This window comes from Giraffa tippelskirchi, chromosome 2 (genome assembly GCF_054371585.1).
Source record: "Giraffa tippelskirchi isolate mGirTip1 chromosome 2, T2T-mGirTip1v1.2.pri, whole genome shotgun sequence".
In the NCBI taxonomy this organism is placed as follows: Eukaryota; Metazoa; Chordata; class Mammalia; order Artiodactyla; family Giraffidae; genus Giraffa; species Giraffa tippelskirchi.
The window spans coordinates 80524171-80542299 of record NC_137276.1 but is presented as its reverse complement, the minus strand read 5'-3'; the positions used below and the strand labels follow the sequence as shown (position 1 = coordinate 80542299).

The 18129-nt window shown below is 38.4% G+C and overlaps 1 protein-coding gene across 1 annotated transcript; it reads left to right on the top strand.

Moving 5' to 3' along the window:
• Positions 1 to 3916: 3916 nt before the first annotated feature.
• On the top strand, positions 3917 to 16817 carry LOC145539552 (uncharacterized). The gene is given in 5 exon segments (XM_081573629.1): positions 3917 to 4032; positions 14415 to 14522; positions 15770 to 16161; positions 16300 to 16501; positions 16574 to 16817. Coding segments are annotated over 5 exon segments (1062 nt in total).
• Positions 16818 to 18129: the final 1312 nt, after the last annotated feature.

Below are 18129 nucleotides of genomic sequence, written 5' to 3'. Positions count from 1 at the left end.
AGGAGATCCAACCAGTCCATCCTAAAGGAGATTAGTCCTGGGTGGTCACTGGAAGGACTGATGTTGAAGCTGAAACTCCAATACTTTGGCCACCTAATGCGAAGAGCTGACACTTTTTTTTTTTTTTTTTGAAAACACCCTGATGCTGGGAAAGATTGAGGGCGGGAGGAGAAGGGGACGACAGAGGATGAGATGGTTGGATGGCATCACCGACTCAATGGACATGAGTTTGGGTAAACTCCCGGAGTTGGTGATGGACAGGGAGGCCTGGCGTGCTGCGGTTCATGGGGTCGCAAAGAGTTGGACATGACTGAGCGATTGAACTGAACTGAACTGAATATTATTTCAAAAGCAAAAAATAAATAAATAAATAAACCCACCAAAACAAACAAAGCCTTGATATGTGTATTTCAACTTAGGATATATTTCTTAAAGCAAGACATATGATTGAATTCATCAAGGTTTTATGATCTTTTTGAGAAGCATGACTTAGTCAAAGAGCATTACTTTTCAAGCCCAAGTATAGTCCATTCCTCCATTGGCTCTGGACTTACCATAGGGACTACCTATGAACAAATGGCAAATAAGAAAATATGACAAAAAGTGGAAGATATATTAGGGCTTGTGAACTGGTCTTAATCTCTTAAAATACTGCCAATAGACAACTATTTAAAGAACCCCAATCAAACCTACTGAAAGTTAAGAGATCACAAGAACTGAGGTGCTCAGTCCAATAGTCAGAAACAAAAGCCAGCCTCAGTTGTGAGTAAAAGTCTAGATGAGAAAATAAAAGGAAACTTCCTTGCTATGCCCAACCCTAAATTTCCAGAATCATAAGTAAATAAATGAATGTTACTTAGAGTTAGTAAGTTTTAGAGGTTGTGTTTTTTTTTGTACCTCAATAGATAACTTGTATAGACCCACATTTTCCTAACTTAATTTCTGTCTTTTACATCAATTACTCTAGTTGGATAGTCTGGCTATGCAGTTCATTTTCTTTCCTGGCTCATAATGGGAAAGAGATTTAAGGCACATATGTTGGGAAAGGGGAAATATAGTATAAGTAGCAGTAAGACTGAAAGCCTGAGTCATACACAGCCTCATAAACTCAGAGACAATTCAAGATCAGGTAATGAGTTACAAGGGATACTAATCTAAGAATCCATGGAGTGCAAATCCTGTGTATCTCTCACTGCATCAACTTATCTAAGAGCCTTCTACTTTACCTCTCAAAAAATAAATGATTTACCCTCCCCTTTTCTCCCACTGAAACCCTTTTATTTTGTAGAATCACGGCATGGATTCTTACTTATTTCTATTTTATGCTTCAAATTTATTTTGTAGTTGGAATATGTAAACTGATTTTGCATAGGTAGTGAATCACATCTGCTTATGAAATGTTAAATGTCAGGAAATAATCATCTTAGAATACCCTTCCACAATCAATTTGCATCTTATATCACTCTGCATATTGTAAAAATATAACGAGACTAAATCAGTGGTATTTTAATTCAGTATTTTAATTCAACCAAGCTAAGATCACTGGCATATGGCTTGTGAGATCAGGTAGAATTTGTGTAGGATTTTTTGCATGATTTATTAAGAAATAAATGTGAATACTTAGAGACATTACAAAAACTTTGAAAAAACTATCAAAAGAAATCAGCACTGCTTTTTCTCCTACTTCTTTTTTGACAAATTTGAAAATTTCCCTTACAACTAACTACTGGTAGAAATGGGTAGAAAGTAATTTATTTCCTTCAAATTAATGAAAAAAATCACCTCTAGCTTAGTTCCTAAATCTCTTGCCTAATTTTAGCTAAAACTTTATCACTCAATCATTGGTGATTTTATGATTTGGAAGGAAGAATAACTAAGGTAGGTGTCAGGAGGCTCTGATAAGGATTAATTTTTGAATGTCTGTTATATCTCAGCACTGCTCTGTATCCTAAAGATACAGGATTGCACAAAGTGTTCCAAATCTCTAATCTTAAAGAGCTAATATTTTAATTGTAACCTAAATAATAAATTGTTTTACAGTTGCTCCAAATTTTAATTATATTCTAAATAATAAATTCTAATTTTATTCTAAATGAGAAGTTGTCTTACAGGTGCCCCATAGAAGGGAGGATTAATAATCCCCAGCCCAAAATTGGCTCAATGATAAAACTGATAACCCTATACCTACACCAAGACATAGAAGAGATTATTCATTTGTTGAGACTTTCCAGTTTGATCAGGGAAGGCTTCTCAGCTGGTAGAAAATGCTTTGAGTGAAGGGAGAAGAGTGACTAGTTTTTGTCACAGTGAAGGGGTGAGGCTGGTGTGAAGCCTCCTCATACCATAGGGGACTGCTTTTTCAGAGTTTCAGCTTTCCTAGTGTCCAGAGAAGGAGCACATGAAATTTCTTACTGGCTTCCCTGGATGTGGAGCAAAAAATATAAAGGAAGGTTTGAGTCTCAAAGTTTTCAGAACTCAAACATAAAATATAGAGTCAGAGTCTATTAAAATTCACCCCTGATATTTAAGTGATGAGTAAAATGTGTGATGTTTAATTTAATTGTATTTGAACTCATTTAAGTAAGCCATTATGGTGCTCTAAGAAGCTCAGGGCCTAAAGCTGATAAGGAAAGTAAAAATTCTATATAATGGTTCATTCTAGAGTCAATGGGCTTCCCTGATGGCTCAGATAGTAAAGAGTCTGCCTGCATTTGCAGGAGACCTTGGTCAATCCCTGGGTTGGGAAGATCCCTGGAGAAGAGAATGGCTACTCACTCCCATATTCTTGCCTGGAAAACTCCATGGACAGAGGAGCCTGGTGGGCTACAGTCCATGGGGTTGCAAAGAGTCATACATGACTGAGCAACTAACATCACAGAGTCAATATTGTGCCTTGAGTATTTTGAGAAGTAAAGTGATGGATTTCCCCTTTGGTCTAGTGGTTAAGAATCTGCCTTGTAATGCAAGGGACATGATTTCAATTCCTGGTTGAGGAGCTAAGATCTTATATGCCAAGGAGCAATGTGCTGCAACTACTGAAGCCTGTATACTCTGGAGCCCCCATGCCACAACTAGACAGTACATTCACTGCAACAAAGATTCCACATGATGCAACTGAGACCCAACTTAGCCAAATAAATAAATAAATAAAATATTAAAGAGAAAGGGAGAGAAGTATAATGGATTCCTTGGTCACATTCAATAATGTCTAGAACTTTAAAAAAATAAAGAAGTATATGGTGAAGCCTTGAATTGTAGCTTTGGTATCTGCAAAGATATATGTGATTTTTAGTTTTTATTTTTTTGGTATCTGTGAGAGTATTCTCAGAATTCTTTACCTTAAATAAGGCATCTTTGGATAAGGAAGTGTTGTGATTGGTTGGACCAGACAGCCAGACCACAGGCAGTGTCTCAAGAGCCTGAAAATGTGCAGATGGGGTTGTTTTTGGCTAAGCCATTTTCTAGTACTAACTGACTGCTTGAAATTTGGCCAACTGTGCTGACCATGAGATATTTCTCTTGGTCATGGGTATCTTTTTAGGGATGGACAACAAACCTCTTGTGACTCCATCACATGCAATGGTGATGCTATTCAATAAAGGATACAAATTACTTTTGCTGGTCACTCAGTTGATCCCAAGAGGCTCTCCAGGTGACCAATTAGTCGAGGAGAGAGGTGACCTCCTCCAACACTACTGCATCTGACAAGAGACTGAGGACAAAGGAAGCCACTTCTTCCTGTAAGTAGGATATGGCAGAGACTATTCTGTGAGTATCATTTTCATGTCAATAAGAAGCCTTTTGTGATTGTGCTGCATCTGTGGGATTCTGTCTCTAAGTCCCAAAGCATAATAGGCACCTGGGTCCTAAAACTCATCAGTCAGGACCAGTTAACTTCATCTCCCAAAAGTTCAGCATGCCACCTGCAAGATTTGGGTTAGTGAAGTATATCTGGGGCCAAGGAAGGCAGTACTTTGCACCAGAAGTCCACGATCAACTTATGGTCATCATGACTAATCCAGAGACCCCAGGGTGCTTGAGAGGAAGTTGCTATATCCTCTACAGTGAAGGAGTGTCTGAGGAGTGCTAATGGGAGTTATTTCTTTTTTTTTTAATTATTTTTTTATTAGAGTATAGTTGCTTTGGTTCTTCCCAGGTGGTGTTAGTGGTAAAGAACCTGGTTGCCAATGCAGGAGATGTAAGAGACGAGTGTTCAATCCCTTGGTCAGGAAGATCCCCTGGAGGAGGGCATGACAATGCATTCCAGTATTCTTGCCTGGAGAATCCCTTGGACGGAGGAGCCTGGCAAGCTACAGTCCATGGAGTCACAAAGAGTCAGACATGACTGAACAACTTCACTTTCCTTTCCTTTCCATTTTTATTAGCCTTGATCATTGGCAACATTGGGCTTTTCAATGGGAAAGTAGTAGGAAAATGATAGCTTCCTTTAGTAGGTCTATATAATAAGTGGGTCTTATATTATTGGTTTTGATTTTGGTATACCTTGTTTTAATCTATGTTCAGGTATGTTAAGTAATTTTTCCATTTGTAAAGATGTTTTTGATATTAGATGGATCTAAACTACTCCTCTGGGAGCTTATTTATGGCCATAAAATAAGGGCAGTTTTAATATTTCAGGTGATCTAAATCATTGTTCTATTTTAAAGATAGAACAATGTGATGAGAAAGCATAGGGAAATAATAAAATGTGGGGTAATAAATGGAACAGATGGACAAATCAAATACAAATATTAACCTATGCAGAGGCATACAAATGATAGACTATTAAATAGTGCATTTCTTTCCTTGACATATTTAAGGAAAACTTGGCAGAGATGTACTTGCAGTATACTTTTAAAAATTTTTATTGGAGTGTAGTTGCTTTATAATATTGTGTTAGTTTCTACTGTACAGCAAAGGGAACCAGCTGTTTGTCAGATCCAAGTCTTTGTGACTCCATGGACTGTATCCTGCTAGGCTTTTCTGTCCATGGGATTTTCTAGGCAAGAATACTGGAGGATCCAGAGGATCTTCCCGACCCAGGGACTGAACCCCAATCTCCTGCATTGCTGGCAGATTCTTTAGCACTGATCCACCAGGGACTTAATCCTTTCATCAGCTATGTGTATACATATATGCCCTCTTTTTTGGATTTCCTTCCCATTTAGGTCACCGCAGAGCACTGAGTAGAGTTCTCTGAGCTACACAGTAGGTTCTCATTAGCTATTTATTTTAGTCATCAATAGTGTATATATGTTAATCCCAATATCCCAATTCATCCCACCCTCTCTGCCCCACCTTCCTGTCCATATGTTTGTTCTCCATATCTGTGTCTCTGTTTCTACTTTGCAAATAAGATCATCTATACCATTTTTCTGGGCTCCCCCAGTGGCGCTAATGGTATTGAACATGCCTGCCAATGCAGGAGACATAATAGATGGAGGTTTGATCCCTAGGTCAGAAAGATTCACTGGAAGAGGGCATGGCAACCCACTCTAGCACTCTTGCCTGGAGAATCCCATGGACAGAGGAGCCTGGCAGGCTACAGCCCATATGGTCACAAAGAGTTGAACACAACTGAAAGGACTTTGCATGCACACACACATACTATTTTTCTAGATTTCACATATATGTCATGTTTTTACATATTTTGGGAGCTCATTAGTTAGAGGACCTGATTTCACCCAGACAGTGTTCTAAATATTAGGCCTAATATCCTTATGCCTCAGTATTAATAATTAAGAAATGGTACAGGACATCTTAATATTTATCTCTTTGATCTTTCACCACCAAAGAAAAACTTATTAACTTCTTATTTTCTTATTCTAGTCCCCATGTTGTAAAGGAGTTATATTGTTAATAAAGTGTACAATATAATATCAATACATCTCAAAGTTAATTACTTACTACTCTTGTTAATTAATTTTTAAAACCCTTGGTATTCTTCATTTTGTTTCTTTTACCTCTAAATTCCCAGAGGTGAAATGTTCCACAGAGTTCCCAGTGTTGCTAGATATTTGTAATTATTCATTGTAAAAATATGAGGACATATAGTCTTCATTCTTATGAGTCATAATCTTGGGGAAAAGAAAATCCTATTGTTTAAAGACCTACTATGTGTCAAGTATTGTGCCAGATATAAACAGCTTAAACAAAAGTGTCACAAGACAACTGTTGTAGGATCAGGGAATTAAGGCTCAAAAAAGTAAATACTTATCACGGAATATGCAGCTAGTAAGCAGGAAAACCAGCTTTGGAGCCTAGGTTTGAACGATTCCACATCACCTCTTCTTTCTTTTTCAGAGTGCTGCCTCCACTGTTAGTGAATCTCTGTCATATTGCTGAAAGATAACTGAAGTTCACTAATAGCATATAGAGTGATCTGTCAAATTATTTGGAATTTTATTTTGCCACTATAATTACTCATACTCTGAGTTATGTCAAGGGATGTTTGACAAATATAATTAAAGAATAGTCAGAAAAAAATCCACAATGCAAAAGCAATTATCTTGTAATCAGAATATATAAATCATAGTCTTGCCTGTACTACTAGCCTCTAACTTATTAGATCCCTGTTCCATTACATTTCTGAAGTAGCTTACTGTCTGCTTGAAAATTCTGATTTCTTTTCAAAAATTTACTAGACTTATCAATGATTACTTAGTGAAGTAAACTTATAAGCTAACTTGCTTGACTATTTTTGAAGTACATTCAAGAACTTAATGTTTTTATGTCTATTTGATGTGTTAATTAAAACAAAATACAACTTGTTTTTTATTGGCTTTTGGGTGGGAAAAAAAAGTTGGCCCAAATCAAGAAGGTGCTTTCAACTTTTCAACTCAGAATGTTACCTACCTCTGGGTTAAGTTCTCTTTGAATTTATTGGTTGTCACATTGTCAGATAAGGAAAAAACTAATGCTTTGGAAAGAGCAGTGCCCCACAAGGGTGAAACTCCAAAATTTAGAGATAGGTCAGAAATCCCATGTTCTGAAATTGAGAAAAGTAAATAGAAAATGGAAGAACTATAAATCTTAGTAGATTGCATCCAATCAGATAAAGTGGTGAGTCATTGATGTATCTGTATCTGAAGATAATGAATTTTCAAAATTTAGTATTTGGAAAGATAAATGCATAATAATATTACTTTAAATATTGGAATCACTTTGATTTTAACATGGGCAATGTGAAGTAACATTATGAGGACAAAAACTATTAAGTACTACTGCATTAAACTTCTTCATCAATATTTTTATATACAACACATTTTAACATAAAATTTGCAAAATCAGCTAATTGTATTTGTAAGGACCATAGGGAGTTGAAACTATAATTGCTAACAGTGCAAGCTATACATAGTTGTCATTTAAGTCTTTCTGACAGATATGGATCAAACTACTATAATATTTAACACTGTTCCTTAAAAGCATCCATATTTCATTTATTTGTATTCTATGTTAACTAAGGGATTTTCTCACAGCAATTTGGTCTCCTAAGTAGATTTTTCTATTACATGGTAATTTTGCTGAGGAGCTCACTTGAGTATTCCATCCTCCTTGACAGTTATAACTCTCAAAATGAAACACTGGCTCACCATTTAATAGCAATTTATCCGCCATTGTTTTTCCACTCTGAGTTCACAAATAAAAGCAAACTCATCTTCAACTTTAATAACATCTCAGATGTAGACTTCCATTGATAATGTTCCAGAAAAAGTGTTAGCTTCCTTCTGTTTATACATATTACAACTCTTTTAGGCTGAAATTAAAAGACGCTTGCTCCTTGGAAAAAAATCTATGACCAACTTAGACAGCATATTAAAAAGCAGAGACATTACTTTGCTAACAAAGGTTATCTAGTCAAGGCTATGGTTTTTCCAGTAGTCATGTATGGATGTGAGAGTTGGACTATAAAGAAAGCTGAGCTCTGAAGAATTGATGCTTTTGAACTTTGGTGTTGGAGAAGACTCTTGAAAGTCCCTTGGACTGCAAGGAGATCCAACCAGTCCATCCTAAAGGAGATTAGTCCTGGGTGTTCATTGGAAGGTCTGATGTTGAAGCTGAAACTCCAATACTTTGGCCACCTAATGCAAAGAGCTGACTCTTTTTTTTTTTTAAAACATCCTGATACTTGGAAAGATTGAGGGCGAGAGGAGAAGGGGATGACAGAGGATGAGATGGTTGGATGGCATCACCGACTCAGTGGACATGAGTTTGGGTAAACTCCCGGAGTTGGTGATGGACAGGGAGGCCTGGTGTTGCGGTTCATGGGATCACAAAGAGTTGGACACAACTGAACGAGTGAACAACAACAACAATGACTATCACTGGAAGGAGCAGAGTGGATAAAGCAGCAATTCAATAGCAATTGTCTTAATGAAGAGGCATTAAATATTTGACAGGTAGCTTGGGCACTGTTTAAACTGGAGTTGTAATTATGTAACCTTTACTTATTTAATATATCATCATTAATTTTAATCAGACATATTTGTTGTCATCTGTCTCTACTAGAGGGAGGAAAAAATCTAATTACATTTTAATGCTGTATTTACATATATATCTGCATAAGACCAGATGCAGTGTTATTCTTCTGAAATATCAATCTTTCTGACAACCTGATAATGAAATGACCTAATATTGATTGACTTTTGATACACAAAACTGTTGTTGATGCATATTTACATACTGATGATTTTGTATTAAATTGCAAGTCACTTTTCTCTTAAGATATACTGAGAGTGCACACATCTAAGGCTTTTTTGAGTCAAAATGGAACAAGATATTTCATTTGTACGTTTGAATTATAACAAAATTCTCATAGCTCTAATAAGGCAAAACTTAAATTGGGAGAATATTTAGGTGAAAAATAACATATTAATAATTTTGTACTAAAATGACACATTAACCTGTAGAAATATGTAAAATAATCAATAAATTTAATTCTTCATTAGCTTTTAATTGAGATACAATCAGCATACTCCATTATATTAGTCTCATGTGTGCAATGTAACAATTTGATATTTGTATGTATTTTGGAATGATCACCACAGTATGCTTAGTTTAACATTCATTAATTCTAAAATAAGTGTTCTTACTGAAATCGCCCAAATTTTCCTATATAAAAGGATACTTTTTTAAAAGTTAAAATTTAGAATTTTCCATTTTTGCTGCCACTGTTGCTAATACCACCAATAAAATAGAGAGTTTTCATCATTAATCTGAATTATAAAGACACTCCTTTCTGGGATAATGCATAATGTTTTGAGGCTGGAGAGAATGCATGGTATATGTGTGCATACCTGTTTAAACACACACCACACACATACACACTGCACACACACTAAATGTTTCAACTTCATTGTTATCAAATAATACTTACAATTTTTATCCCCACCTAATCCAGAGTTCATATCTCAACACTCTTCATGAGCCTAATTCTGTACTTAATAGTTTTCCATTTCCCCGACCCTCCTTCTCAAGCCATCCCTGACTCCACCTATCTATCCATGAGCTGTAACCCATCATCTTCATATTCCTGAGTACTGAGTTAGAGATTTGATATTTAAAACTTCAATTGTGGGATGCTGCTTAGTTGGAGACAGCAAAGAAAGATCAGGAAAGTGTAATGGGTTGTTTTTTAGGGGACCTGAAACTGGCCCAAAGTGTACAACTAGTGAAGGTAAAGAAGAAAGTACACATCTAAGCCAGATATGACATGTGGATGGGGTAAGGGGGCAATTATTTTTATTATTAGTAAGAATAACAATACATTGCTGACACGTGTAGGTGCTTGTCAAGCTTGACTATTTGTCAAGCACTGTGCTAAGCAACATAATTGCATCAATGCGTTCAAACCTTACAAAGCACATGAAAGGTAGTGCCACACAGAAAGTCCATGAGTTCAGGAACCAAATTACCTGAGTCCAATTCTAGCTTTACTACTTGCTGAATATGTGACCTTGGGTTATTGTTTTAGACAAACAGAAACAGATAGACTTCTGACCATGTAGATCAGTGCTCCCCAAACTTTTTGGCACCAGGTTGTGTGGAAGACAATTTTTCCATGGACAAATGGATGTGAGAGGATGGTTTGGGAATAACTCTCATAAGGAGTGAACATCTTAGACCCCTTGCATGCACATTTCATAGTGGCATTCACAACCTATGAAAATCTGATGCCACTGCTGATTTGACAGGAGGCAGAGCTCAGGTGGTAATGCAAGTGATGAGGAGCAGCTGTAAAAACAGATGAAGCTTTGCTCTCTTGCCTGCTGCTCAGGTCCTGCTGTGCAGCTCAGTTCCTAACAGGCCATGGACTGGCACCAGTCTGTGGCCTGGTCGTTGGGGACTCCTGATGTAGATTACATTCAATGAGGGTGATATTCAGTGTGCTCACTATTACTGTTTCTGTTATTAAATTCATTTGTTAGATGAGGGTAGTGAAACTTAGAAATACTCTGATTCAGCAAAGCTTATTTTCTTGGTATAAGGAAGTGTTGGCTGAGCCATAGAGTTTTGAAATAGCCACGGCTAGAAAATAGGAAAGATAATGGACTTGAGATATGGAGAAGAATTTCTACTTGGTTAAGAGTGGAGACTATGAGTACATTTTAATACACAAAACAATTTTCAGGATATTATAATTCTTACCGTCACTTAGGCCAAATTCTTGGAGTTATCTTTGACTACTGTCACATTTCATAATCCATCAGCAAACTCTGTTGGTTGTAAATATAAAATATATTTACAATTTGGCTATATTTTTTAATTTCCACAATCACCAGATGAATTCAAGTTTGTAATGATTCCCCTATATTACTGTAATAGCCTTTCACTCTTGCTCTCCTATCATATTTCATGCTCTTTTCTCTTCTTCGTACACACCAAGGACACTCCTGCCACAAAGCCTGTTCATTTGCCAGGTGTCTTTATGGTTCAGTCCATCACTGCAGTTAGTTGTCCTCTTAAATGCCACTTGGCTTTACTTGATTGCAATATATATATATCATATGGTACACACACCATTGACATTTTTTGCCTTTTATTATTTATTTTGGGGTGGAGTGACAAATTTATTTATTTAGCTGTTTCTTTGTGAACTGCCATTCATTTCTACTAGAATATAGGCTCTATCCAAGAAGGGCCTTTGTTTTATTCAGTGCCATTTCCTTTTTTTAGCACCAGTGCAGTGCCCAGGTAGAGCAGATAATCAATACTAAAAAGAAAAAAAATTATGAGTGAATGAATGGTAAAATGTTGCAATTATCTTGAGCTTTATTCAATTTATTAAGTGTGGCAGCACAGAAGCAGATTGAACCACATTTTTTCCTTTTCTGTTTCAAATTATACAAGAGAAGACCAAATATCTTGGGGATGGTAATAAGTCTAGTTGGTAAGTTGAAGAGATGAATCATTCACTCTAAGTCAATAAAATTGAAGAGTGGATGAGATTGATACCTTTGAGGAAATAGATGAACCTCAGCAAAACTGAAAATACTTTGTAGGAAAACACTAAGAGTTTTGTAGTAAAGAGATTGTGTTTAGAACAAAGTGGGGGAAAAAAGTGTTCTTGTCAACACAGGTACAGTATTTAATAGAAATTATTCATATGGAGTTAAAGCTCAATTTCTAAGCCTCTAAGCTTTAGGAATTGTTTAAATGTACCGGATAATTTCTATATCCTTCAATCAAGCTAAATGTGTCCAGACATTCTCTAGTTTTGTTAACTGATAGGTACCAAATGTCTCACTGAACACAGGAGGAATTTGATGATTGGGTTTCCTCAGCTCTGCTGAGGGCTCCATATGCTCTCACTGACTGTAGACATTTGGATTAGCTAATGTGGTTCAGATCTTAGTGCACACTCTTACTATTTTGATGGATACCAGTCATATGTTGCTATTTAAATTAAAATTCATATGTGCCTCTGTGCATGCTAAGCCACTTCAGTCATGTCTGACTCTGTGTGACCATATGGACTGTAGCCTGCCAGGCTTCTCTGTCCATGGGATTCTCCAGGCAAGAATACTGGAGTAGTTTGCCATGCCTTCCTCCAGGGGATCTTCCCGACACAGGGATCAAACCCATGTCTCTTACGTCTCTTGCATTTGAAGGCAGGTTCTTTACCATTAGCGCCACCTGGGAAGCCCCTAAAATTCATATTCATTACAATTAATGAAATAAAAATACCATTCCTGGATCCAACTAGGTACATTTTAAGTGCTCAAGAACCACATGTAGCTAGCGGCTACCATATTGAGCAGTGCAGATATAGAATATTTTCTTATTTCAGAAAGGACTATTGGACAATGCTGGTGGAGTAGCTGATTACCAAGGCTCTGTGGGAGCCCAGGAGTGCTGCAAAATGCTTCATTTCTATATCTATATTCGTAATATAAATAACCTGTTAGTTTGCTAATTTTGACGTACTAGTTAGTAAGTTTATTCACTTGCATGACAAATAAATAACCATCATCTCACTCAAAAGGTAGCAGTTGTATGCTTGAGTAAATTGATAAAAGGTATGGTAATTATTAGGTATACTGAAGACCTCTGGACAGATATATTCCCCTGGACTCCAGTAACTGACTAATTAAAAAAAAAACAGTTGACTAATTTTCCCAATGACAGAAAAGAGAGATATTCTTCATACTAGAAATGAAACTTAGTAAACAATTCCATGTCTTAATTTCAATGGAACAATATTTTATACCTGTAATTTTCGTATGAGTTTGAAACAAAATGAGTTGCTAAAAATAAATCAGAGAATAGTATGTTCAAAAATCAACATTATTGGGTATATATACATTCACTGCAAAGTGTGAGGATGTTCAGCAGGAAGAATTTGGACCACGGGAGTATGAACTTACCTGCATATAATCAAAGACAGTAGTTATAAGATTGCCCACTTACACCTCAATTTATGCTGCATTGTCATTCCTGGAATATATTTGATTTGATAGGCGATCAGCAAATAATGCCCAGTAAGATGAAAGTGCATGAGAAAAGACAGAGTCACAGGATAAGTGACTAGAGGGGTTTAGAAACCACTTTCACAAAACATTCATAAGACATAACTGAGGGTGTACCTAGGTAGCCACATCCCTTATTGAGAGAAACGACTCATATCAGTGGATTGCAACCAGTACTTCCTATATGTAGACTTACAAGCTAGGTTTCATTAGGAAAGACTTCATGGGCTAGTGAAAATGAAAAATGTTAGTTGCTCAGTTGTGTCTGACTCTTTGCAATTCCATATACAGTAGCTTGCCAGACTCCTCTGTCCATGGGATTCTCCAGGCAAGAATACTGGAGTGGGTATCCATTCCCTTCTCCAGGGGATCTTCTTAACCCAGGGATCAAACCCAGGTCTCCTTTGCAGGTGGATTCTTTGCTGTCTGAGCCACCAGCAAAGCCCTCTCATGGGCTAGTAAAGATATTTAAATAATGGGATTTTAACTAATTATTCATATTACTGAGGGCAAAGATCTTTCTCTGTCAGACTTACAGTTCTGTGTGCCACCCCGGGACGTGGAGAATAGTTAATAAAAGCACCAGAAGTACAAGGCAGCATAAATTTGAAACGATATTGAAAAGTAGGAGGGACAGTTGATATTTTTTGTTCCATCAATATTTTACTTAATAATGAACTATATATGTGGAATCTAGAAAAATGGTACAGATGAACATATTTGTAAGATAGGAATAGAGACACAGACTTACAGAACAGACATGTGACATGGGAACAGGAGGGTGGGATGAATTGGGAGATTAGGATTGACATAAATACACTACTATGTGTAAAATAGATAGCTAGTGGGAGTTTGCTGTATAGCACAGGGAGCTCAGCTCAGTACTCTGTGATGACCTAGAGGGGTGAGATGGAGGGGGAGGGAGGGAGGTCTGAGAGGGAGGGGGATATATATATACACACACACACACACACACACACACACACACACACACACACACACACACACACACATACAGCTGATTTGGGCTTCCCTCCAGGCTCAGACAGTAAAGAATCTACTTGAAATGCAGGAGACCCAGGTTCAATCCTTGAGTTGGGAAGATCCTCTGGAGAAGGGAATGGCTACCCACTCCAGTATTCTTGCCTGGAGAATTCCATGGACAGAGGAGCCTGATGGGCTACAGTCCGTGGGGTAGCAAAGAGTTGGACACAACTGAGTGAATAACACTTTCGCTTTCATAGCTGATACACTTCATTATACAGCAGAAACTAATACAACAGTGTAAAGAAATTATACTTAGAAAAAAAAAAAAGAATGAGCTGCACTTCACCAACTTGATATTTAGTGCTCTTGCAGGGGCTGTTAAAAACATTAATGACAGAAGGGCCTTCTGGCGTCCTCTCTGTGGCAGTGACTTTCTCGTGCCCTTTGGGTCCTTTCCAGCTCCAGACGGTTGTGTCGGGATAGAGGTGACCGCACCAAGAAGGTCCGAGAAGAGAACCTGTTTCTGCTGCACGGAAGCAGATCTGAGACTCTGCGACACCACCTGGGGTGACCCGTGCTAGGCCCAGGAGAGGCCTTGCAGTGCTCGAGTTCTCAGGCCTCTTCCAGCCCTGCTCCAGCCAGAGTCCAAAGGCGGCAGCAGCAATGAGGGACCCGCCTCAGGGTGGTGTGACCTTTGAGGACATTGCCCTGTCCTTCACCTGGAAGGGATGGAAGCTTCTTGATGTGGCTCAGAGATGCCTGTATGGTGATGTGATGCTGGTGAACTTATATCCTCCCTGGGTTTCTGGAGTGGAGAGGAGAAATTGAGGCTTCCTTTGAACAGAGTGTTTCTGTGGCAGTGTCACAGGCCAGGACTTTGAAGGAGGCTTCATCTCTCAGAAGACTTACCCTTGTGAAGTGTGTGGTCCAGTCTTGAGATGCATTGTCCATTTGGCTGAGCAGCAGGGAACACAACACAGCAAGAACCTACAGAATTGTAGGGCATGTGCAAAAGGATTTTATTTCAGTGCAGACCCTCAACAGCACCAGGAGCAGCACATGCAGGATAAACCACTCATAATCATTGTGCACAGGCCTTCATTTGTGAAGAGCGCAAATTTCTATGTGTCAGAGGAGACTTTAATCAGCAAGGAAGTTGGGGATGACTTCTAAGCCACCTCAGAACATCTGAAACAACAGGTCAGTCACACTGGGGAGAAGCCAAATATAGTCAACCACTGCATGGAGACTTTACACAGCAAAAAACAATCATTGTACCAGAGGAAAATGCAAGAAAGCCTTCAGCCCCAAACACACACTTGTTCAGGACCGGAGAGCCTACACTGAAAAACAATGTTTTGTGTGCAGTAAATGTGGGGGAAAATTCAAGTAGAGATCCTCATTTGTTGTGCAACAGAAAGTCCACACTGGTGACAGTCTTTATGAATGTGGTGACTGTGAAAAATCGTTTAGAGGAAGTTCAGCCCTCATTTAACATCAAAGAATTCATACTGGGCAAGGCAGTACAAGTGCAGCAAATGTGGGAAATCCTTTAGCCAAGAATTTGTCCTCATTTATCCTCAGAGGAGTAACCCTGGAGAAAATTGCCATGGGTGCTATCATTGTGCACAATCTTCTGGCCATAGCTCCATCTTTATTCAGCAACAGATAGTTCACACTGGAGAAATGAGTTTTGAATGCACTGAATGTAGAAAGTCCTTTAAATGAAAATCTGATGTAATTGAACACTGGAGGGTTCATACAGAAGAAAGGCTTTATGAGTGCAGTGAATGTGGGAAGTCTTTTACTTCTAGCTCTGCCCTCCATTATCATCAGAGAGTTCGCACTGGAGAAAAGACTTATAAATGTGGGGAATGTGGGAAGTCTTTTACCTCTAGCTCTGCCCTGCATTATCATCAGAGAATTTACACAGGAGAAAGGCCATATGAGTGTACTGATTGTGGGAAGTCTTTTACCCAAATAAATCACCTCATTATATACCGAAGAATTCACACAGGAGAAAGGCCTTATGAGTGCAGTGAATGTGGGAAATCCTTTAGCTATAAATCTTTCCTATCTCAACACCAGAGAGTTCACACTGGAGAAAGGGCTTTTGAATTTAGTGAATGTGGGAAATCTTTTACCTCTGGTTCTGTCCTCTGTTATTATCAGAGAGTTCATACAGGAGAAAAACCTTATGAGGGCAGTGACTGCGGGAAATCCTTTACCAATGGACCAATACTCATTTGACACCATAGAGTTCACACAGGGGAAAGGCCTTATGAGTGCAGCAAATGTTTTACCTCTAACTCTGCCCTCCATTTTCATCAGAGAATTCACACAGTTGAAAGGACTTTTTACTGCAGTGAATGTGGGAAATCTTTTAGGGATAGTTCCCAATTGAATCAACACCAGAGAGTTCACACTGGAGCAAAGCCTTATGAATGTACTGATTGTGGGAGATCCTTTAGCCAGAATTCATACCTCTCTAAACACCAGAGAGTTCACACTGGAGCAAGGCCTTATGAGTGCAGTGAATGTGAGAAGTCTTTTACTTTTGTCTCTGCCCTTGGCTATCATCAGAGCATTCACAATGGAGAATGGCCTTATAAGAGCAGTGACTGTGGGAAATCTTTTACCAATAGCTCAATACTCATTTGACATTGGAGAGTTCACACAGGAGAAAGGCCTTATGAATGCAGTGAATGTGGGAAGTCTTTTACCTCTCGCTCCACCCTTCATTATCATCAGAGAATTCACACGAGAGAAAAGCTGTATGACTGCCTCAAATGTGGGAAGTCTGTTAGCCAAAAATCTAACCTCTCTCAGCACCAGAGAATTCACACTGGCAAAAGGCCTTAGATGTATAAGAAATGTATAGTTTTCTTGTTCATTGTAATGGTACTGGACCAAACTGTGAGATACTAATTGCCTAATAAATCCAAACACCAAGAGTAAAGAGGTTCTTCATATTTATATGAAGCATGTGTAACTGTGTTGCATACTAATCTGCTCTTGATAGATTTACATCACTTCCAGTTTCTGTCACCATATCCATTTCACCTCCTCTAACCTAGCAGGTCTCTACCATGTGCATCAGTCACTACCCCAGCAAGCTCAGGGAAGTCCACTCTGTTCTCTAACTTGCTGGAGGAAATTAGGATTAGCTTGAACCCTTGGGATGTCTTCCTTCCCTTTCTGAACAGTTTGTGCATGGGTCTGATGCAGTATTGGCCCAGAGAACGTCAGGAGTTCATCTGGCAGCATGCAGAGAAGACCACCATTTTTAGGGACATGTTGGTATGAAGATACTTGTGATGACTTTTTCTAGCCTCAGAGTCACCAATTAAGAATTGCCAACCATTGCTGGCCGATCTGCCTGACCATTGCTTTGGATTGTACAATCATAAAGACTTTACTGTTTAAGTCCTCCTTAATCTTGGATGTTCGATTTACCATGTAGTGTGTTTTATACACAGAATTGGGCTCTACAAGCGTGAAGAGGTATGCAAATTTCATATGGGTATCAAACTTTCTGTGCCTCAGAGGAGTCAATACAGAGGCAGAAGGTAGCTTACTAGTTTTTGCCAAATTTGCATTTCTGCCCATGGCCTCCTGTGAAAGACTACAGGGCTTTCTCATCCTCATTTCAGGCCTGGATGCTATGATGAGTTTCAGAAGACTTAGATCACCCTGAGAAGGGGTCAGGTGGACAACATAACTGCTTCTGGGAGCACCGTGAATATTTTCTCTTGTTCACAGGGGATGTCAGCAATGCTGAGGGGAATTCCTTCCCCAGGTCCTGCCAAGACTGAGGCAGGTAAAAAAGAATAAAGATAGAAAAAAGAAGAATCTAGTCCACAAATGTATCTGTGACCCAGGCCACATTCCTGCTGACTCAGGGGGAAGGTCCGTCATTGCTCACTCTATTTGCTGTCTTTGAGGTAAAACTGACCCACAAAGGGCCTGAGAAAGTGGAATGAATGTAGGATGGCCAAACCTACTTTCCAGAAAGTCAGACATAGAGTTTTGTTTTGTTTTGTTTTTTAATCGTGAATCATTTCAAAAGCTATCTGATGAGTTCTGAAATATGTATGGAAGTAAAACCATCATCACAGTCATGGTAATGACTATGTTGCTCTATATTTATTTCATGACCTTTTATGCTCTCTGC